Below are 22,221 nucleotides of genomic sequence, written 5' to 3'. Positions count from 1 at the left end.
CCTCAACCCGAGACCTAACCCTGACTAGAGACCCGACCTAGACCCGGGAGTAGACGCCAACCCTAACTCAAAATTTGACCTTTATTTCTAACTTGAGATTCAACAATGACTCAATCTAAAACTCGAGGGTTGGGTCTCAAATCGAGATCATGTGTCTGGTCTCGAATTGAGAATCAGGAGTCAGATTTAGGATTGGTATTAGAAATCAAGATTTGAAACTTAAGTTAGGATGGAAAGTTAAGGTATGAGGTTCATAATGATTTTGGATAATTTTTTCCTTATTTTTAAAGGGAAGTCATTTTCCTTAAATTTGTGAAAAATAAGTTTATTTGGAAAACATTTTTTTGAAATATTTAAGACAACCAAACGTGAGAAAATAAAACATAAAAGAATATATAATATTTGTTGGAAGAAGAATAGAAATGAAAAGGATGAAGGAGTAATTTACTTAGTCATCCACAACCTTATTTCTAGAACGATAGAAATGCTGAATAATGCAACAAGAGTAACAGCAAAACCAACATTCCAAGCAGTCCCTGCACCTCCTAAATGGATTCCATAGAAAATATTTGCTGCTGCCAAAATTATCAAAACCCTTCCCAATATCTGATGGTACCAATTCCAATATTTTCTTACTTTTGATTCCTTTCCTGGTCGAGCCAAAAATGCAATGACCTAACCATATATATATATATATATATATATATATATATAGAGAGAGAGAGAGAGAGAGAGAGAATCAACATTATTTTATAATAATATATATAATTCATAAGATAAGATAGTAAAAACAGGTAGATGAAGAAACCTGCAAGCAAGCAAGAACAAGAATGAAGATGCCAATGGCTTTGTGTTTATCAACATGAGCGCTAAGACGATCTTCAAGAACAAAACCACATACAATACCAGAAAATCCAAGGAGAGAGGCAATTGATTGAATAGTTGTGTGAGTATAAAACCATATTGGATCATATTGCCTAAAGTATCTAGCAACCATGACCCCAATTGGTATCAAAATACCCCAGCTCAACATATTCAACACTCCATGACTACTCCTAAGATTTGCATAAGGGATCTTTGATTTACTTTCACCTGTTAATCAACCATTTAAAAGCAATTCATTTCTTCTCCCACTTCAATTAAAATTAAAACTAAACAGGAGCACAATAATTCACTAATGTGAGTTGTAGTGTGACTTTGCATGTGTTCCATCTCACCAACATAGATACATGTATTGACCACATGAACTAGTCCTTGTACCTCCATTGCCAACATAAGCATATAAGGTAGGGGTGTCAAAATAATATGAAAAATTGATCGAATCGAAATGATTGATATCATTTTTTTAGTTAAATCATGGATAATAATTAAAGTGTATAATCGTTCAAACAATAGTGATGGTCTTTCAAATTATCAAAAAAAACTCAAAAAATTTTTGAATCAAACCGAATAACTTTACATGTATATAAATATATTTTATATATTAACAAAATGTTAAATTTAATATGATATATTTTATAACATTTTTTAAATATAGGTATAATGTAAGTCCTAGGCATATGGTGACTGAACAACTTTGGGTTTTGCTCTAGGCTTTAATTAATTAAGTTTTAAATTAAAAGATACTATAATAGACACTCCATCTAACAATACAGAAGATCTATTTATTTATTTGGAGTATCTATTATAGTATTTTTAATTTATTTGTAGTTTCAATATATGATCCTTCTCTTTTTCTCATTCATATTTTTTTCTATGTATTTATCATATTTTTATAGTAAAGAATGCGAAAAAATAAAATAAGAATAAGAAACTTAAATAATAATAATCAAAAAAGTAAAAGAAAAAATGTGAGAAGGATCATATATATCCCTATAGAAATTTTTTAAATAATATAAAAATCAAACAATAAATTTAAAACAATTCACTTTTATTACATAAAAGGAGTATACTGAATCACTTTGCAATGATATGGGTATATACAAGTCATTTTTATAACGATGATATATCAACTCTAAAAAAAAAATGTTAAGAGTATATTATGCCATTTTTTTCCTTTATCCTAACATAAAATCATGTTAGAAGTTTTGTTTTCTAAATGAATTTCTTTAATTGTATTTTAAATTTTTCTACAAGTGTTAATGCACTTTTTATAATTTTTATGTTATTATATTTTTTTATAAATTAAAAATTAGAAATGCATAAAGTACGCATGCCTCTAGCATAGTAAAGACTGTCCCACTTTTTAAAGGAAAAATTGTATATAACGATAAACTAATAATTCAAATTAAATGTTATAAAAATACTTTGATTTAATTGTGCCTTGTAAACAAACTGTTTGTTTGTCGCCTTTCTCCCTCAAACTCTTACTCACCACTCTCCCTCTCGCGCTCGCTCGCTCCCTCTCATTTTTATACAAACACAAATGTATAAAATGTGTTGGGTTTTATATAAAGCAAGAAAAATTTTATATATATATATTCGTTTCCCTCTCCCATATCTCGTTCGCCACTCTCCCAGACCTCGTTTTCTACCCTCGCCTCTCTCGCTTATACAAATAGAAACGAAATGTATAAATTGCGTTTTTTTATAAAACGAGAGAAAATTGTATATACACGTGCAAATATATGTATTTTCGGTCTATACACTTATAATTATATAATACAAATATTCTCCTGCTCAATTTTCTTTTGTCTCTCTTTCTCGTTTTATATATACACAAATTATACAACTGATCTTTTGTATACAACTATTTTCTTTTGTATATATATAACAATTTATTCAACTGGTTTCTTTATATTTGTATAACAAATTATACATTTATTTTTTTGTTTGTATATGTATAGCGAAATATACATATTTATGTTTGTTATGAAGCAAATTATAAAGTATAATTATAGCATACAAATATAATTTTTGTGTTTTGTTACAGGTGAGTTACAAAAAAACATTGATTTGAAATTTTTTTAAATTTTTTACCTCGTGTCCGAACCAGACAGAGCCCACACTGATTCGGAGTTACATTCCAAGTCTTCATTAACTAATGAAAATATTATGCTTACCAACATATATTGGTGGCATTATTACTTTCTTCCTTCATTTTTTCTTTTTACAATTTAATTGGACATATTCATTAAAAAAATTACTTATTAACATAGATATTTTAAGTACATTATCCTTATTAATTGCGTTTAGTATTAAGTTTTGAAAAATAATTTAAAAACTAGTATTTAGTATTATGGATAAAGTGTAAAAAAATAATTATGTTTTTTATATTAATAAAATGAAAATATATTTCAAAAATAGGGTGTAATTAAGGGTATCAAATGGGTAGGTTGAGTTAAATTGGAAACATTATAATGGGTTGAATAAAAATTGGATTGGGTCTTGAACCGTGCAAGTTTACTTTGAGCTCAAATGGGTTGGGCTCAAATGGGTTAAGACAACTGGTTGGGTCTTAACCCATCCAATTTAATTTAATTAATCTCAATAATTTGATATTGATATTTAACTTTTATAATCACAATTTGAATTTTCATTCAATATTTTTTTGTTACAAAAGTAACAAATTGATAGATAAATCTTAAAAGATGTTAAATAGATAATAATTCACACTTTCAATATGGAAACACATCTTAATAAAAAGTTTTTAAACGGGTTGAAATTGGAGATTAAATTGGGCTCAATTGAAAAAAAATTTCAAATGGGTTAAGCTTAAGTGAGTTGATATTGAAACAAATTTAAATTACTTTGAATCCAACTCTTACCATTCTGAATGGATTACACGAATTACCTATGTTTGAATTTATTTTTTACATAGGTGTAGTTAGTAGGAGTGGTTGATGAAGTAGCTGGTTAGGTGGAGATAAACTACTACTACTTAAACTGCTTTCCCTCGAAAATGACATTACAGAGCACAAAACGCGTTCATCACTTGCCGTGGGCCCCGCACTGATTTCATGTAATGAATTAATACATTGACTGACCAATTACACTCCGTGGAGTCAAGAATTTAATGAGCATTCCAGAAAAAAGAAAAAAAAGATATTACTAGTAATATTTGAACACATATATTTTCGGGAGGCATTTAAAATAACTGGACTGCAACATTTTATTTTATTAAAGAGTGTCTAAATTTATTATTTAATTACTTTATATATTATTTAACTTATAAATATAATATTATTTTCAATGAAAAGTGTCCAATCAGACACTCTCTTTATAGGATAGCTACGGCCCTGAATACTCTAATGGTTTTCTCTAATTGGTACTTTTCACAAAACTAAACTTAATCATAAAACCTGTATATGTAATTGAATGAATATGCTAATCAGTCTAACAGTTTGGTCTAAAAAAATTTCTATTATTAATAATTTAATTCTTAAAATATTGATACTGCTAATAATTAGATCTAAAAATATCCACATTATTATTTACAAAATGCCTTAAAAGAAGTTGGAATTATGGAATCAAAGATAAACAAAAGAAGAGTTTTTGAATTTATCTACCCGTCCTTTTATGCTAATTAATTTAGGAGTATATTACTACTGATCATTAGGGATGTTAAAATTATAGGTAATCTGTCTGATTCATTCAGAATTTTTATTTTTTGAATTTGGCTCAAGATTATATAAATAGGGTTCAATCACAATAAATACATACATACCTGAGTTATAATCAAAGAAGGTGGAGATATGTGCGCGATGTTGTGACAACTGATAATTGATGGGTGATGGTAGGCGTCCGTTAGGCCCGAGGGAGTAAATAAGTCGATTTGTGGGTGTTACTGCGGTGCTCAATTGAAAAGCCATATAAATCCTTGAATTTTCAGCTATAATAGAAGATGTCATATTCACCAATTGAAGATTCCCTTCATCTGGTACAACTTGTGCCGATGATTGTCCACCTAGATAATACCTTTTCATGGTGGAAGACCCATCGTTGCTTATCCATCCAACAATTGCACTTGAACCTACCATTTTACCATCTTTTGAAAAACCCATCCCTATGAATGAATTGCTATTTGGTGCTGATAAGAGGAAACTCCATACTTTTGTATCCGTCTGCAAATACTGCAATCATATTAAAATAAATGAAATTAGTATATATATATATATATATAGGAGTAAATGTATCAAACATTCTACCTCTACTTACTCTCAGGATATAACCTTGTTCATCCCATACAGAAACACAATGAAATGAAGAAGTATCAAACAGAGGTTTGTTTTTTAGGTTAAGATTTGAAGTACATGAATCTTCACTATTAACTTCCAACAATAACAACAACAACAACAACAACCACAACAAAAAAAAAAGCTTCATCTCTCTTCGCTTTACTAATAATGATGAGAATCCAAATTTATCATATCATACTAGTTGACCTTCCACTATAATATTCTGCTAACAGTTGGCTACCAACTTTATTATTTATCTATATCCAAAACTAACATGGCTTACCACTTTGTAGGTAAAGAAAGATTCAGAGGTTACAAGGATCAAACTTGCAAAGTCCAGGGACCAAACGTGCAATTATCCCTATGCCAGCACCAATAGTAATGAATACTTTGTTGCGTTATTGCGTTGCCCTACCAATAACAATATTCACTCCATTCCTAATTATTTGTCCACTTTAAATTAACACATCTATTGAAAAAATAATTATTGATATAGTAAATTTATCATTTTACTTCAATTAATTATAAAGTAGATGAATCAAAAAACTTAGAATTTGCAAAATTTAACCTTTTTCAAAGTAATTAATTGAGAATATAATAAGTAAAAGAAAATTTATCACATCTTGATTTGTCAAAATGTACTAGTAATTATGGAGGAGTATTTCTTTTCTTTTCCATATGGCTTTTGATATGTTTAACTTTGAACCAAGGTCTAATTAAATACTCCTTCCATAAAGAATGACATATTTCTTTTTGACATGTTTAAGATCACAAGATTAAAGGACAATTTCATAACTTTAATTTAAAACCACATGATCAAAAATTTTCTTTAACTTCGTACCAAGTTAAACTAAATCATTCTTGGTGAAACAGAGAAAAATATAATTTTTCTATCTTCACAAGGTAAAGTAACACTACCCTTCCAAAATCCTCTGAAGGAATTAGAGAAGAAGTGAAATTTAAACTCAACATAAACAACTTCATGTGATTATGATAAAAGATTGTATAAAATCACGTCCAAGTAAACTTATAATATGATAGTCAAAAAGGAAAAAAAACAATTTCAGCAATATCAATTAAAAGGATAATTTCACTCACATTTTAACTTATTACACCAGGATCAAAAATAATTTCTGTGTAAAGAAAAGCTCGTCCAATTTATCATGAAATTACTGAACTACTTCATGTGACAAATGAATTTTGCTTATATGTCATTGAAAACGACTCATTTATTCTTATAATGTTTAGTCAAAGTTGAGTACTCGATTAATTGTTTTGATGGAATAAAAGATAAGAATAACCCACAACTAAACAAAAGGGAAATAAAAGAACAATTTTTACAACTGGTTTCAGCTTTTCCTTAATTTTTTTGCCCCACTTTGTTACTTTAATGTTTCTTCCTCCTTCCCTCTTAGGATTGGTATTCTTGGCTGATCATCACCCGCACACATATTTTACTTTGCAAAACGGCTGACACCCTAAACTTCATTCCTTCCTAGTAAGTATTTTTCACTAAATTAATACATTGATTTGTACAAGAGAGCTGATTACATGGTGCGAGAGACTACTTCCGCGATGAGATGCTTTGTTGACCTGCTGAAGACACTGTTCCATTACTTACAGAATGGTCATGATCTGTTTTTACCCTCCGATAGAAAAGCACATAAGCAGCAGCAGACTTCACATCTTCTTCATTAATCGGTGATATGTGGCTGTCATCAAAGTTGTACCATCTATTTTCATCAAGAAGCTGCATGACGGAAAGACTAGCATATTAAAATGTACAATATATTTGCAAAATTTTCATTTTCAAGAGATAATATTGATCTAATAGATTTTGTAACACACACAAATCACATTGAGGTGTAGTACCAGAAGGCTTGTTACTGCACCTGGAGGAATCTGTGACAAAAGAATAATGAAAGAGTTGTTTTTTTTTCTAACAAATTGAAAGATAACCTCCAACAAGGAAATCTTAACCAACCTTCAATGAGATTGTATCCATGAATCATGAGGACCTCACCACTTGCAAGATTTAATTACTGATTGCTCCATATCATTCTAATTTTAGACTAAAATCTATGTTATGCAATAAGTGAAAACTACCAGAGACTTCAATGAACTAAAGATAGGATTAGAGATAACCACTTGCATAACAAAATTACGCACCTTGATATGTGCAGTGTAGTGCCCACTTCCCATCCCACCATAGTGATTTGTTAGTGCATACAGTTCATAGAGCTGACGTCGAGAGTTGTTCTTGTTGGCCACATATTTTGTCAAGTCAAAATCATGAATAGGAAAATTTACAAAAGTTTCCAGCTTATGCTTCATGGACCGGCTGTATGAAAACCTCTTCAGGTGGATAACAAGCACTTCAGGAAGCCTCCAAAGATCTAACTTCTTACTTGCTTGTCTTCGCTCTTTGCATGTAGGACAATACCTATAACATTTAAGCAAAAAAAATTGATATAATCAACCACTTGAAAAGGAAAAACATTGTATGCAAAAACATCAGGCATATAATGAGCAAATAGATGTCTCCTTTTTGGGAACATTCTGGCAACATGAGCAATGAGAACAGGAAGAAACTAACCACATATCTTCAGGAACCAATGGCTCTTCACGTAAGAAAGCTTCCAAGCAACTGTACAGTGAAAGAGGTTCAGTTCGAGCTTTTTTTGTAGCTGGTCCATACTTTGTGACTTCCGGCAAATTCTCTATGTAACGAGTATCATAATTTTCCAAAAGCTTCTGAGACCAATCAGCAAATACAAGTATTGAAACTGACGATGAAGACAATTTGACAGATTTATCTTCCCCTACAGTTAGGTCAATGCATGCATTATTCTCATCAACCAATTGCAGAGGTAGTTTCTCCAAGTTCACCAATTTTGAGCTAGGCACATCCTTCTGTCTTGGATCATCATTTGCTAGACTAGAGTCTACACAGGCTTCACTAGAAGCGGCAAGACGGGATGCGTTGGCTGCTGCTGCTGCTGCTGTCTTAGAGCGAGAAACACAATTAAATCCTGGATTTTCTGCTCTTAGCATAGGCGAGAGCATTCTGTGAACTATCAACTGTATATCGCCCCTTGTGGTGACATCATCACAACAGATTGGTGAAACAAGAGGTGTTCCATAAGGCTTCCACCCAACATTACTTTGAGAGATACCAATTTCACTACAAAGAAAAGAGGCAGCATTAATTAGAAGAGACAAGATTGCATATATGTTCTTACTAAAATAGCATTTTAAATACCAAACATCAACGCCTTGGAGAATTGGAAAGAGACTGAAGAAAATAGGAAGTGCATAGTGGTGCAAACAAGTTACAAACTATGCATACCGTTCTTCCCGGCGGTGGATTAGTTGAAGAAACTTTGAGTTCTTTATTGATTTTGGCATCTTGTAGGCAGCAAGATGATCATCATCTTTTATAGAAGACAGAGATATTAGAGAATCTTCCAGAAAACGATGAATCAAATGACCGCGTATCTACAAGCAGCACAAGAAACAAGTGAATCCAAATTAGAAATCAAGTATATCACGCTTAAATGCTAACTTGAGTGATCAGAGGACTAACCTCAGCAAGCATAAGTTTCTCATTTTGCTTCAAGGAACAAGAATTACCAAGTGCCTGAATCAAGTCCCTGCAACGTCCCTGCTTTGGTACAGTAACTGTACAGGCAGCTGGCAGTGCACTTCCGTCACAAGTGAAAATTGTTACTGTCATAGTACGGGATGTGGCAGATTGAAGCGGCAAGGAGAGATACATGAGTGGGTCAAATGTTACTGAGACTTTATTACACACAGGACACACTAGAGTTGACTTGTATTGGCCCTGTAAAACAGAGGACATGTAAATTCCATAACCATAGAAGGGCAAGGAAAATAACATTCTTATTGTTTTATTTTCTTTCTTCCCTTTCTACTTTACATAAGTAAATACTAGTACTACTGAAGCTATTAACAGTTTTCACATGTCAGTAGAGAGACTAGGAGGGGAGAGGGGGGGGGGGGGGGGGGGGGGGGGCTAGATTTTGCTCTTGAAGGGCTAAACAAAATTGAAACTGCTTGCTTGAGGAATGAAAATAGCCCTTGATATTTTTGAAGAAAGAAAACCTGGACTATAACAGAAGTACAGTACAGTAAAGAAGCTTAGGTCCACATTTTATCATTTCAAAGCAAAGTGAACTTCACAGAAGCAGAAATATATAGCAAATCAAAGATCAAGTAATTCATTTAGTTGTTCACAACTAAGTTGCTCGGACTTAAGTGCCGGTGTCGATACAGATGTGGATCTAGAGGCCGGATCCTTCATGATCCAAAAGTTACAAGATTCGGGGGTATGGATCCAGGTAAGGATGCGGGTAAGGGGATTCGGCCAAACATAATTCAAATTTCAAATATCTCAAAATATAGTTATATGGCTAAATTATGAGACATTATCTGAGAAACTTACACCGTATTCCGAGGAGAAAATATTGATCAAGCAGAGAATCCTAGAAGATAAAAAAGAGAAAAAGACTGACATGCAAATTTCTATATACAAGCTAATTTTGTTTCCTTCAATTTCCCCTAAGCTTTTGTTTGGATTACAGAAATCACAGATATTTGTATCGAATTTCTCCTTCGATTTTGGTCAAAGTATCCAAAATCAATTGATCAAATCATGTACGAATTCCACACCCACGTTCTGTTGATACGGGTGCGGCATAAAAAATGAAGAGTCTCAGCAGTTCAGAGTTAGATCAACCAATCTTCTAAATAATAAAATTTCTTTCACCAAACTAGTCAATTGAAATGGCAGACCCAGAAGCAAAGTGCATCACCCATCATTAGTCAGGTATTAACATTTTCTCGCAATATGTTACTCACTTGGCATACATCCACAATTATGGAATCATTTCGGGCAATGTGATTTGCCCAATATTCATCAGCAACTTCTTCATCTGGTCGGCCATCTGCATCTTTTGATTTTATGTAAGGCTTGTGTTTAACACGATTTAAGTCTTCGTGAAGTCCATCCAACAAAAACGCAAGGAGTTCCTGAAGAGAAGAATTGAGTGTAAAGGAAGCCCGATTCATAGAAGGTTAAAGTGGCGATAATTTCTGATAATTTACTCCACCTGAGAGTCATGCTGGTTGTATCCACTAAATTGTGGGGCAAAGCGAGCAAGCTTTGCCTTAAAAGGACGAGGGGCAACTGGAGTGCGCCCAGGTGCCCACAATTTTCGTAGCAAATCACCAAATGCTAAAGCCAGTTCACCCTACAAATTTAGATTAAAAGTCAAAAGTCAATATATTTTCCGACTAAATTATTAATCAGATAGGTTCCCAGCCCACCTACGTCCCTACCAGATTTAGTTTGACAGATTTTTCAGTATCCCAGCCACCTCCAGGTATGTATACACTTGCTAAAACATTTTACCATATAGCAATTTTTATGACTAAGCAAATAGTACGGTTCTTAGTAAACTTTTCACCTGTCCAAGATCAAATTTGAGAAACTTTTCAAATAGGATATTCTTGAAACTTACAACCATCCCCAGAGGATTCTGCCGATTTATCTCCTGATAATAATCTTCTCGAAAGTACCGAGCAAATTCTGGAGTGTGAACAAGACATTGTATGGCACTATTCATGAAGCAAGTATTCCCAAGGTTCAACAAGCCTGTAAGACCACAAGCAGATCCCCTTGTACTAACACCACTGCTCCCGTAGGTCTTGTCTGTTCCTGAAGAAGCAAGTTGTTGTGACTGAGACAACTCTGCTGTGCCATTTCTAGTTGAACCTTTACTCAGAGACAACCCTTCGGCATTTGAGAAGTTAGGCTGAGATGGTTTCACAAGAGCCGCAGTTCCATTATCTGCCGTTCCATTTTCATGAAAAGAATTCACACCACCGGCTGAATTATCATTAGCAACCTCAACCAAGATCTGCTTCAATGTAATCACATTGCAAAACAGGGGGGAGAAGTCTTAGAATGCTGGGAAAAGTTTGGAAACAGTAAAGTGAAAGAACATCTTCAAAAGAAACAGAAGCAATCATCACATAGGTGGCTATTTGAAGCAATCACATAGGCAGCTATTTGAAGAAATCATCAAGTAATTCAGCCCAGTTTGAAACTGGGCTGATATGCAACCCAGAATGACCCATGAGGAACTTTTGTTTAAATATTTAAAATAAACATTTTTTAACGACATGTTATATATACAAGGGAAAAAGTTTTATTAGGTACTCAAACAAAGTAAGAATTGGGTTGGGTTATGACCCGATTTTTAGCCTATTTCAGCCCAACCCATTACCTCAAGTTAACTTTTGGGCGGGTCATCAACTAAGACCATTTTAACAAGTCCAAATTCAGCCCAACCCGTCCATTTTACACCCTAATATCATCATTCATGTTTATGCAAGACTGACCCATTTAGTGACAGCATGAACGCATAGAAGAAAAAGAAAAAGAAAATACATGTAATTAGAATTCTGTGTACAAGAAATGGCACTAAACTACTCATTACACTCTTAACCTTCACCTTTTTCAAAAAAATAAATAAAAAATTATTACACTCTTCAGGGCTTTCTGCTATGAACTGTAACAATTAGATTCAGAAAAGTTTATCCAGTCATACAGGAAATGCATGGCAGAACTTAATTTAAAAAAATAATGAATAGCGCAGTGTAGTCAGAGCACACTTAAGCCCTGAAGTGAGGCTCAAAACGTATTGAGCGCTTCGACTCACTTTATGTGTGCTTCAGTGTCATCCTCAAGGTTCTACGGCAGACTTTCCTTGCCAATGAGACTCTTCTGAAGAAGTGACACTAAACAATTGATAATTCACTTCATCATAATTTTTTTCAATTTCTTTGGTCATATATTTGTAAATAATTTTGGGCTAAACATATATATTTGTATTTTTTTCTCCCTTTGCACCTTTTTTCATTAAAGCACACTTTATTTGCGCTTAATGTCCCAAAGGACCTTAGAGTTGTGCTTTTCGCCTTTGATAAAACTGTGAATAGGCACATATTGTCTTATTCTTTGTTGATGAAGTAGAGAATCGGCACATATTTTCTGGGGTCCATTACTTTTTTCTCGGGGGGGGCAGGGTAAACCTCGATCATTCCACCGTGTACATCTACCTCCCACCAGCACAAGTGCCGAGTAACTCTCCCCACCAAGGCTTAGGTAGATGGGAAGAAATCACCTCGTGTTTTTTCTCTTCTGGAATTTGAACCTTGGTGTCCAAGTTTTGCACCACTTAATTCCAGGGTCCATTACTTTAGAGGCCAGAAACTAGGAAACCAAAAGAAAGTGAGACAATAACTCTGGTTCAAAATAGACCCAACTGCAGACCAATCCTCGACTATCTTCCAACTTGTCTCACAAAGTAGTCTAATGGAGAGGACATGCATCTACTCATTCATTAGCTCTGTTCTTTTTTCCCTTTTATTAATTTGAAATGAAACACAAGAAATATGAACCTTTTATGACTGCCATGAAATATCTTTGAATTAATCACAAAATAGAACTACCATGCATGGATTCAAGCACTACATCCATATATGTTAGGTTTGTGGAGAGCTCCATGCCATCTCCAAGAAGTAACATTAAGGATACCAAAGAGCACTTTTTTCTATCTTTTTTTCAGATGTAGCCAAATGCTAGAAAAATATTAGACATTCAAGCAAAACTGAACAAATAAATTTAAATATAGTTTTACTGATAGATAAAACTAGGGGTGGCAAAATTATCCCAAACCCACGCTCGCCAAGTTTTAATGGGTTTGGGCATGATTTTGATGATGGGTTAATTTGGGATAGCCCAAGTTGATCATCATAAATCAATAGCCCAAATAGACCTATCATGATGCCCAATCTTGACCCATGGAAATTGCTTACTTTTAGCTTCTAAGGTTCAATTCTAGATTTAGATTTTGCATATGAAAAAATGTTTAATTTTTTTTCATTATCATACAAATATGGGTTACTATAATTATTATTATTAGTGAAATATAATTTTTACTTACTTTTTGTAGAGGAAAAAATACAGCAAAAAAAATTGGGGGACAAATTTAAAGGAACAGTAAGGAACAAAGTTGTGTTGATGCAAGTCAAAACATAAAATAATCCCGGTAATGGCAAGATACGCTATTATCAGAGGCAGTGGGGAATAAATGCAACTTATATGGAACTCATGTCTCTTAAGGGTGCAGAGCTTGCGTTCCACCAGAAACTACTCCCGCTGGAAATTGAAACGGACTCCACAGAGGAAATAACACTCTTATCAGACAACACAAACTCAATTTATAACACTCCTATCTCATCTGCAGGTTTTGGCTGAAGGATCTGGCGACTCCGACATAACTTCTGGGAAGGCAATAAAGTGGCACACTTTTTGGCAAAGTATGCAAGGATAAATATTACCCTCTGGACTCCACCGCTTTGGGCAGTACAGAGCCTATCAGAAGACAAGTGTGCATACATTACTACTAAACAAGTGTCCTCTTCAACTTGTAATAATCTAGTAAATCAAGTTGAAGAAATCTAGTAAATCTTAGTAACACTAGTACCCCTGATGTAATAGCTAATTAAGACTACCAAAAAAAAAACATCAAATCATCTAAAGATAGCACAATATCTCATTCTTTACAAATAGGTATTTTTCATGTTCTTTTTAGTTTAGGATAAGCGATTGGGTCTTGGTTTTGAAACACTGAGATGGAAAACATCATGGTAGGGAGATTGAGTTTTAAATGCAAATTCGAAAGTTAAGGTCTTAATGCAGGTACTGAACATTAGGTGGGAAATAAAAAAGGCGAGAATATTAAATTCTAGATTTGGAATCTTGCTAGCAACAACGATTATTTCTACACAAGGAATTATAAAATATGAATGGCCAGTTCATTATTCAATAGGTTTTTTTATATCAGATGAAATCATGAAATGTAAGTTAAAAAATTATATAAATGGTGAGTCAAGTTGGGCGGGTTGGGCTTTGACCCATTGTTTAGCCCATCTTAACCCAACGCTTCAATCTTCATAGTCCATCTCAACTTTGGGCAGGGTTGGGCAATGACTCATTTATTGTTTCAGCCCATCTTGACCCAGCCAAAATAAACCCAAATGGCTCATTTCCCACCCGTAGATAAAACCAAAGAGCACTGAAGTTACACCAGATTTCTAGATCTTTAACTAAATTGTCTGTGGCAGTAATAGTCTTAAAATAATTAATTGCAGCATACAGAAACGTACATCCTGATCCATTTGTATATTCGCATCATCAAGCATCTTATCCATGTCATTCATCAAAGCATGCTTTTGATGGTTAAAGTAATCCCAAATGCATACCTGAAGAGAACAGAAAGGGTTCAAATTACAGAAGTGAAGAATGATTGATATCTTTCAAGAACCCAATGAAGACTCAAAAATGTATACAAACAGATTCTCTTACTAGTTCTGGAATGAGAGAGAACATCTCACAAGCTTTCTTATGAAGTTGTCTAATTGTTTCCTGCTCAAACAAAACAACAAAGGAATGACCTCTTAAACAACATTATAAGGTTAGAGGCTTCATGATCAAAATAAGGAGAACTTTTTTTTTGAAACATGTATCAAATAACGAAAACTTTCCTGTAAGGTTATTTCTCTGTAATTGTTTTTTCACTGTCTCATTGAAAGAGGGTACGGAAAAAACGGACTTCTTCTTCCCCTCCTTCAATGAGACAGTTAAAAAACAATTAAAGAGAAATAAGTGTACTGCAGTTGTGTGTTTATGATTTATCAAAAATTGGGTTGTGTTTAAGTAAGGGGTTAAATGATCTTACCTTTTTACTTATTCTTATGGTAGAACGCTCATCTTTTGGCATCAGATGTAACTGAAGGCGCAGAGGATAAACTTCTACAGCCAACTCAGTCTGGGAGAGGCCAGAGTTGATCACCTTCCGTGGCAATATAGGACCTCCTCTGTACCTAAACCAAGAAATGGTTATTCTATTTCCTCTTCAGTGGCTTCAACCGAAAATGGCAATTAAATTTCCTAAATACTTCCTCTACCTGGCTCCTGGGAACCTTTAGTGCTTATATAAATTTACCCAAACAAATTCTCCTCTAAACCAAAACAGTGAAAAGAGGATTAAAGACAATCAAATGCGGGGAAGATACAGGTGTTCGGCAAAATGAAAATAAATTGTGACTTACAGAGGACGCACACCTTTGGAATCAACAATTTGGAAGGGGATAGCAGTCAACAGCACTTATGGAAGCGAATAAGAGATGGTCAAATCAAGTTCAATTTTTTTTTAGATCCTTTTTCTAATTTTTATTTTAAAATAGTGTGCTGTTCTAATTATAGCTGTTGATAGTGAGAACATTAGTATAGGAGCTTATAATTCAAGGGACCAAATTTTTTTAAAATACTGTATTCTTGGAACTTGTCATCTCCTGAAACAATGTACCATCCATTTTATTATACCCTTGTTAGAAATCTAAAAAATGAATGAAGAAGAAAAAGGCAGTGAGAAATGGTATAGTCCAGCAACACATATAATGGACAAATGGTGAGTTCTCAGGACACCCTCAGTTGGGAGTGAGTTTACCATCTCCTCAAACTTTTTGGTGCATGTCACATGTTCAACTCTGTAGCAGACAAAAGCTTAGTAATGATATGAAAAATGTTGAAGGGGTAGGCCAATTATCCGTCGCGCTTCGAACCATGCATGGCTCTTAGGATTATTCTCAGTTAAAAGAAAAACTATATAGAAGAAAGTCAAGCTAAGTTTTTTCTTGCATCAACTCTATTAGTTTTCACAAGGACACAAACTACATCTATGTGTGAAATGGAAAAGAATATTAGTCACCCATTGTACCATTGCTGGCAAAGTATGTTGCTCGGAGTCTCCAAAAATGTCAGCAGGTACATGTCGGGTTCTCCATGAAGTGAAGAGTCTGCATAACTTCACACAATTCATCATAGTAGAGCAGGCAGAGGTCCAGGATTCGAGTCTTGCCGCCACTTATTAACAGTGGAGGTAGGAGAAAGCTAGCCTAAGCTGAGAACTTTTTTTAAGATGTCTTCGGGACTCGATGGGTGATGCTGCATACAGCAAAGGAGCTCTTTAGCTGTTGGTGGGGCTATAGACGTGCAAAGAAAATTAAAGACAGGGAGAACTATCCTAGCCTGTATAGTGCTGATCCTTTTGAATAAAGGAGAAAAATATGTGAAGACAAGACAACAACAATACATCTTTTGAAGAAAAAATGCTTACGACTTTTGACTTTTGGTATGAACTTGAAAATCTTATGAGTAGGAGTAGAATAAAACGGAAGATTTTTTTTTATATAGGTAAGTTTGTATTCTTCAGCATTAAAGATATGCTGGCCACCACCAATAAAACGAAAGACTTCTATTTGCAGATCTGATTTTGTAAAAGATCCTCCTTTTTTTTTGTATCCTCCGGCACTAGTGTATGGCTTGGCTATTTCGATTGTAAATAATACTTGCTATACTTATATTAAAGAAAAGGACACTGCACTTTTACATGTCATTTATTTTATAAGCTTATTTTTAATAACTGAGAAATCCCGGAGGTCGCAACTAACACAAGTTTAGAAACTCAGTGGATAATGCTGGCCACCACCAATAAAACGAAAGACTTCTATTTGCAGATCTGATTTTGTAAAAGATCCTCCATTTTTTTTGTGTAGTGCTTGGCTATTTCGATTGTAAATAATACTTGCTATACTTATATTAAAGAAAAGGACACTGCACTTTTACATGTCATTTATTTTATAAGCTTATTTTTAATAACTGAGAAATCCCGGAGGTCGCGACTAACACAAGTTTAGAAACTCAGTGGATAATAGATAGCCCCTCTAACCATCTCCACTTAAATACTAAGATTTTGTCTGCAATAAGTCAAACCCAGAACGTATGCTTAAACCACACATCATGATCTTGAACTTTTACCAATAGACCAAAGCCTTGGGGACGATTTAAATTATGAGTTGCTGCATTAAATAATTTACATGTGTATGATTAGGATACTGCAATCCCAGCTTACACTTAAAGCTCAGAATGTTGTAGGTGACCAATTTTCTGGTAAATGAGGAAACACTTGAACCAAGACATTTGACATCATATACAATTACACCCATCAGAAGAAAAAATAACTACCCAACCCAGCTAAAAGTGAAGGAAGTATTGTCAAAGGTGAAATCTAAAAAGCACTCCAGGTTTATAAGGGCTTTAAGCCCATAATGCAACTTAAATAAGGGCTTGAGCAGTGTTTTGGGAAGCGAGAAGCGGAAAAAAGCGACGAGGGCTTGCTTAACAGAAGCGAGAAGCGTGAAGCAAAGCGCACGCTTTTTTTAAAAAAAGCGACATTTAGTATAAAAATAAAAAAATATTAAATAACTAAATAAAGGTAACATAGTCTTAGATTAAAAGAAAATAGATAGTCAATAATACTCATAAGTTATAACATATAAAGCAAAAAATCAAAAACATAATTAAATCACAAAGACTCAAATTCCTATTCTTCAACAAGATCCTCAAACTCTTCAAGTGCCATAACCAAGGGTTCTACTTGGTCATCATCTTCTTCATTATCAGAAGGCTCATCAACAAGGCTTCGACTTGAACTAGAACCTCCAACTCCTCTTTCCTTGCCCCTTAAAGTACTCCCCCTAAAACTATAAATATTCTCCTCAACACCACTTGCCACAGAAACATCACCATAAGTGAGACTTTCTCCTTCGTACACTTCTTTAAGAGAAAAGAAACTCACAGAGATGAAGCAAAGGCGAAGATTGTATATTTCAGGAGAAAAGAAACTCATAGAGATGAACTAATAAACATCGGCTAAAACTTACATGCAGTCGCGGTCGAGGTGTGAAAAGAGACGCAGTCTCAGTCGCGGTCATGAAGAGAGAAGAAGCGAAAGAAGAGTCGTGAAAGAAAAATTAAGTTATATTGTATATTTCAGATTTTTTTAAAAAAAAACAATTAATTTTTTTTAAAAAACCCTAATTGTCGCTTTTTTATTAAAAGCGCGCTTTATTGCGCTTTTGCCTTAGTGTCGCTTCTCGCTTCTTTATCTGAAGTGAGCGCCTTTTTCAGATTGCATCGCCTCAGGAGAAAGAAGCGCACTGGTGTCGCCTCGCTTTTAAGCGTGCTTTTCACAACACTGGGCTTGAGTAAAAAATGTGCAATGATTGAAAAAAATAAAATATGTATGTAATTCCAAAGAAAAAGTAACAAATGCAATCATAATATGTTTCTTAACAACTAGTACACTTAATTTGCAGATTACATTTGTTGTTTATTACCACTGAATTCAAGATAAAACTCATGGGCAATGGGGCGCACATCTTAATGCCCTTCCATACCCCCAACCACAACTTAAGCAACACAAAGTGCCCTCGTTGAACATTTCTGAACTTCCATCGGCTACTACAAAATACTTTTGCCCTCCAAGTTTCCTCCAACAACCACCATAATGTAATACTCCCTTTGTTCCCAATTCATGTGGCAGTGTTTAATTTGGCACATTGTTTAAGAAAAAAATTATACATTTGAAATTTGTGAACTAAAACAAAGCTTAGACATTTGTGAGGCTATAAATCATTGCATTCAGGGTAAAAGGCGAATTTTAAAGTTAAGTTGTTTCTAATAATATAGAAGGTGACATTCTTTTTGGAACAAACTAAAAAGGAAAGTGTGTGCATAAATTGGGATGGAGGAGGTAGTTTTTCTTCCAGATGTAATTGCAGCAGTAGAAGATCTACCTTTACATAAATCCAAAGTCCTATCAGTAGCTTATATCGTGATTTCTTTAAACTATTTATCAACAGTTCTATATCTTCCGTTTTCTCTAGACTTCTGAGTTCTATAATCTAATAAGTTAGCTGTTTTTTATGAATGTACATACTACCTAGCTGACACACATAAAAGTATGCTAAAATGTATAAGCAAGAACATTTTCTAAAAAAAAACCTCACCATTCATATAGTTGATTCCACACTTCCTGAGGAAGTAATATATAATCGGTGCCTTCAATGAGGGTATCATGCAGGTCAATCCCCGCGCTAGAATCCCCTGAGGCTGCTTCATATATCAAGTCGGAATTATCAATACTGGAAGGCCTCTTCAAAGCACTAGAACCACCAGTGCAATGCTCAGAAGCAGATCCATCATTTACAGTATTAGCCTGGTTTTGGTTCACATATTCCAACCATTCTTGCCACCATCTGTACCCATTAAAAAATTTATAATCATTTACCCAACAGTCTTGCAGAAAAGAATTTACATAATATTTATCACGCATGTCCTCTAAGAATTTCAAGTGATAATCTGAAATTTACAAGATTATATTCAAATAATAGATGCATTGAGGTCTGAAACTCATGGATATTGTATTCCTGAAGGATCGAAACCTCTCAAGGATTTGTCAATGGCCACAATGCTAGAAGAAAGACTCAGAGGTATGTGTCCTCTGGGATTGGTGTGATTAAGAACAAATATGGAGTTGAGGACCAATGGTACACCAAAGAAGTAAAAACTGCATCTGGAGCCTCAGTTTGGAGAGAGAAATATTAGAGCTCACATGCTTTGTTTCAAATCTAGAATAGGTTTCCAGGTGGGTTGGAACAAAAATATCCTTCTGGAAGGATAACTGTATTTGGACATGAGCCATTGATTTTAAACTGACAGAAAAAGCTTCAGCTTTTCTGGCACAAAATAGAGAAAATGGGGATAGGAATATCAACTTCAGAAGGAGGAGAGCCAATGACAGGGAGGCTTACAGGACTACTGAATTTTTCAGTCACTTATGCACATTCCAACAGCTTACTGAATCAGAAGATGGCATCATTTTTTTCCAATTAAGTAACAAGATTTTATTACACATATGAGCAGAAACATCTCTATTCAAGGAGAATACATAAGGAGAAAACCGACAAAAAGATACTTCCGCTGGTTCGATTTAAAGAAAGGAAACTTGTGATCTAAAACCCCTCTCAAGTTAAGCTTGTTTTACCTTTGATAGAGAGCAAACAGTGTGTCCATGAGAATTTCACAATTATTCCATAGGGTAGTTGCTACCTCCCACATGCACAGATACCGGATATCTCTGCCCACCAAGGCTTAAGGAGATGAGAAGAATTACCTATTATTTTGGCCTCGGTTGGAACTAGAACCTAAGACCTCATAGTTCTCCTCTCACTTCATATGCAGTGGGCCAATGCCTAATTCATCAACTGATTAGGTGTTTCTGGAACAAAATGGGACTACACACAGGAAAGCTTTGGTTGAATATGGTAACTGCATTTATTAGGTGGACTACTTGGACTGAGAAGAAAAAATGATACTTTGAAGACTGCTAGTTCTATCATTAGAATAAAGTCCAGATGTAATATTTTGTTTTGCTCGTGATGTAGAATGGAAAAGGTAAATGCTAAGTCAGTATTATAATGTTAGGAGTTCGAAAGGATTAGAAAATTAGATTAGAAGGGGCAGATTTTTGCTTCAGTAATTACTCTATGGATGTTACAGCACATCTTTTTTGCTTGCTTAGTTGTTTCCCTTCTCAAAAGAAAGAAAACAAAACTGCCTGTTTATCTATAACATAACCTTACCTTTTACTAACAAAATGTCAAGAAGAACATAACAACTCAATAATGGCTTTCAGTGAAGCAAATAACTCCTGAAAGTTTGCACTCTTCTTTCAATAGATCTTATTTCAGTAAACCAAAAGTATAATTCCTAATTTTGTCCTTATTGTTAAAAAAGAAGTTAAATGCGAAAGCTGCATAACTTCTATCCAATGTTCCTTAAGGAACAGAAAAATTAGGGTATAAAATAGCAACATACTTCACAAGGGTCAGTTTTTGTTTAATGTGGTGTTTGTCTGGCACAAAGTTTAAGAAAGAAAGGAATATTTTTAGAACTTGTAATCTTACATATGATATTCGTATGGCTATAAAATCAGGTCATTAAGGGTAAAATGAATATTTTGAAGCTAAACTATCTCCGAATATAGAAAGAAGAAATGTAAGAGAGGGATTAGTACATAGTTTTTACAGACAAATAGCAACCTACGCCTTATCTTTGCACACCACATTAGCAAATCTCTACTATTCCAGCCATACATGCTGACTCTGCCCATCAAGGTTTAGGTTAATAGGAAGAATTTATGCTTTCTGTGCTGGATTTGAACCCAAATCACCATGGTTTTCACCCACTACATCAAATACTTGACCTTTGGGTGCAGAAGAGATTTATATGTTGAAATAAAAAGGGGGGAGGACTTGTTAATTTATGTGTTAGCATAAAAGAAGTTTCTGTTAAACCTAAATATATTAGGGCAGATAAAGGAGATTCTTAATTAGAAAAAAGAAAAATAAACCCTAGAAATAAGAGGCCATTAGATTAAATTTACCGTTGAGTGATCAAATAAAAGGTGTCGCCTTGTTTGGTTTGGGCTTCGGCAGCAATAGATATATCTCTGATAGTGAGCTTCTCTTCCTCCGGCGTCATTTCCCTTCTCTTCCGCTAAACTCAAAACTCAACAAACCAACATTTCTCTTTCTCTTTCTCTACTACACAGAGGGGGACAACCTAACTTGCCTCTGCCTCAAATATTTCTTTTTTAACATATTCATGTGAATGTTCTAGATGGATTTTTTAAAACACAGCCCAGCGTTTCTTATTTTAATTAAAATTTATTTACACAAATAAAATATTATTATAAATGCCTCAATGATGAGAAAAATATTTATTTTTAAAAGAAAAAAATAAGACTTTTTAGATTATTTCTTTTTACACAATAATATTATGTGTATATATATATTGCTATTAATAAGTTACTTAATGAGCATTACACCTCCTAACCTTTTAATAATATATATAATACCTAATCTTTAATTTAATAATATAACTCTTAACCTTTCATATTCATAACCTTCAAAATATTTAATATAAAAATTATAACTCCTAAATATTACACCTATAAAAATCCACTTAGAGACATTGCAGGATGGT

The 22,221-nt window shown here is 34.0% G+C and overlaps 2 protein-coding genes across 3 annotated transcripts; both read right to left on the bottom strand.

The window, feature by feature from the left end:
• Positions 1-369: 369 nt before the first annotated feature.
• Positions 370-5,525, bottom strand: LOC101247358 (cytochrome b561 and DOMON domain-containing protein At3g07570). The gene is made up of 4 exons (XM_069289093.1): positions 5,461-5,525; positions 4,667-5,072; positions 809-1,092; positions 370-675 (listed from the first exon to the last, which is right to left on the bottom strand). Exons 2-4 carry the CDS (start codon positions 5,001-5,003, stop codon positions 445-447), a joined length of 852 nt encoding a protein of 283 aa, XP_069145194.1. The 5' UTR covers positions 5,004-5,072; positions 5,461-5,525; the 3' UTR covers positions 370-444.
• Positions 5,526-6,364: 839 nt separating this feature from the next.
• Positions 6,365-21,878, bottom strand: LOC101246751 (ubiquitin carboxyl-terminal hydrolase 5). Of its 2 annotated transcripts, none has more exons than XM_004246196.5 (13): positions 21,620-21,878; positions 19,182-19,430; positions 15,008-15,152; positions 14,635-14,694; positions 14,436-14,531; positions 10,721-11,119; positions 10,310-10,450; positions 10,059-10,229; positions 8,764-9,021; positions 8,527-8,675; positions 7,774-8,361; positions 7,347-7,620; positions 6,365-6,927 (listed from the first exon to the last, which is right to left on the bottom strand). In XM_004246196.5, the coding sequence occupies exons 1-13, from the start codon at positions 21,715-21,717 to the stop codon at positions 6,742-6,744; spliced, it is 2,814 nt and encodes a 937-aa protein (XP_004246244.1). In that variant the 5' UTR covers positions 21,718-21,878; the 3' UTR covers positions 6,365-6,741. The 2 variants fall into 2 exon arrangements, 1 of the variants encoding a protein (XP_004246244.1); XR_011211728.1 differs by lacking the exon at positions 6,365-6,927 and adding an exon at positions 7,055-7,079 and having other exon boundaries at positions 7,162-7,620; positions 21,620-21,863.
• Positions 21,879-22,221: the final 343 nt, after the last annotated feature.

Source organism: Solanum lycopersicum, chromosome 9 (assembly GCF_036512215.1).
Source record: "Solanum lycopersicum chromosome 9, SLM_r2.1".
Lineage (NCBI taxonomy): Eukaryota > Viridiplantae > Streptophyta > Magnoliopsida > Solanales > Solanaceae > Solanum > Solanum lycopersicum.
Note: the sequence above shows the minus strand (reverse complement) of the source record. Positions and strands in the feature narration are given on the sequence as shown.

Bases quoted from the DNA above. Each gene is read 5' to 3' on its own strand.
- LOC101247358 (XM_069289093.1), bottom strand. From the start codon at position 5,003: ATGGGTTTTTCAAAAGATGGTAAAATGGTAGGTTCAAGTGCAATTGTT. The intron at 1,093-4,666 runs GTATGTATGTAT...GTTGATTAACAG, and splicing joins CTTCTTTGATTATAACTCAG to GTGAAAGTAAATCAAAGATC. The intron at 676-808 runs GTTTCTTCATCT...ATATATGGTTAG, and splicing joins TTGTTCTTGCTTGCTTGCAG to GTCATTGCATTTTTGGCTCG.
- LOC101246751 (XM_004246196.5), bottom strand. From the start codon at position 21,717: ATGACGCCGGAGGAAGAGAAGCTCACTATCAGAGATATATCTATTGCT. The intron at 14,695-15,007 runs GTAAGATCATTT...TTGTTTGAGCAG, and splicing joins CCATAAGAATAAGTAAAAAG to GAAACAATTAGACAACTTCA. The intron at 6,928-7,346 runs GTGCGTAATTTT...TCCGTCATGCAG, and splicing joins ACTACACTGCACATATCAAG to CTTCTTGATGAAAATAGATG.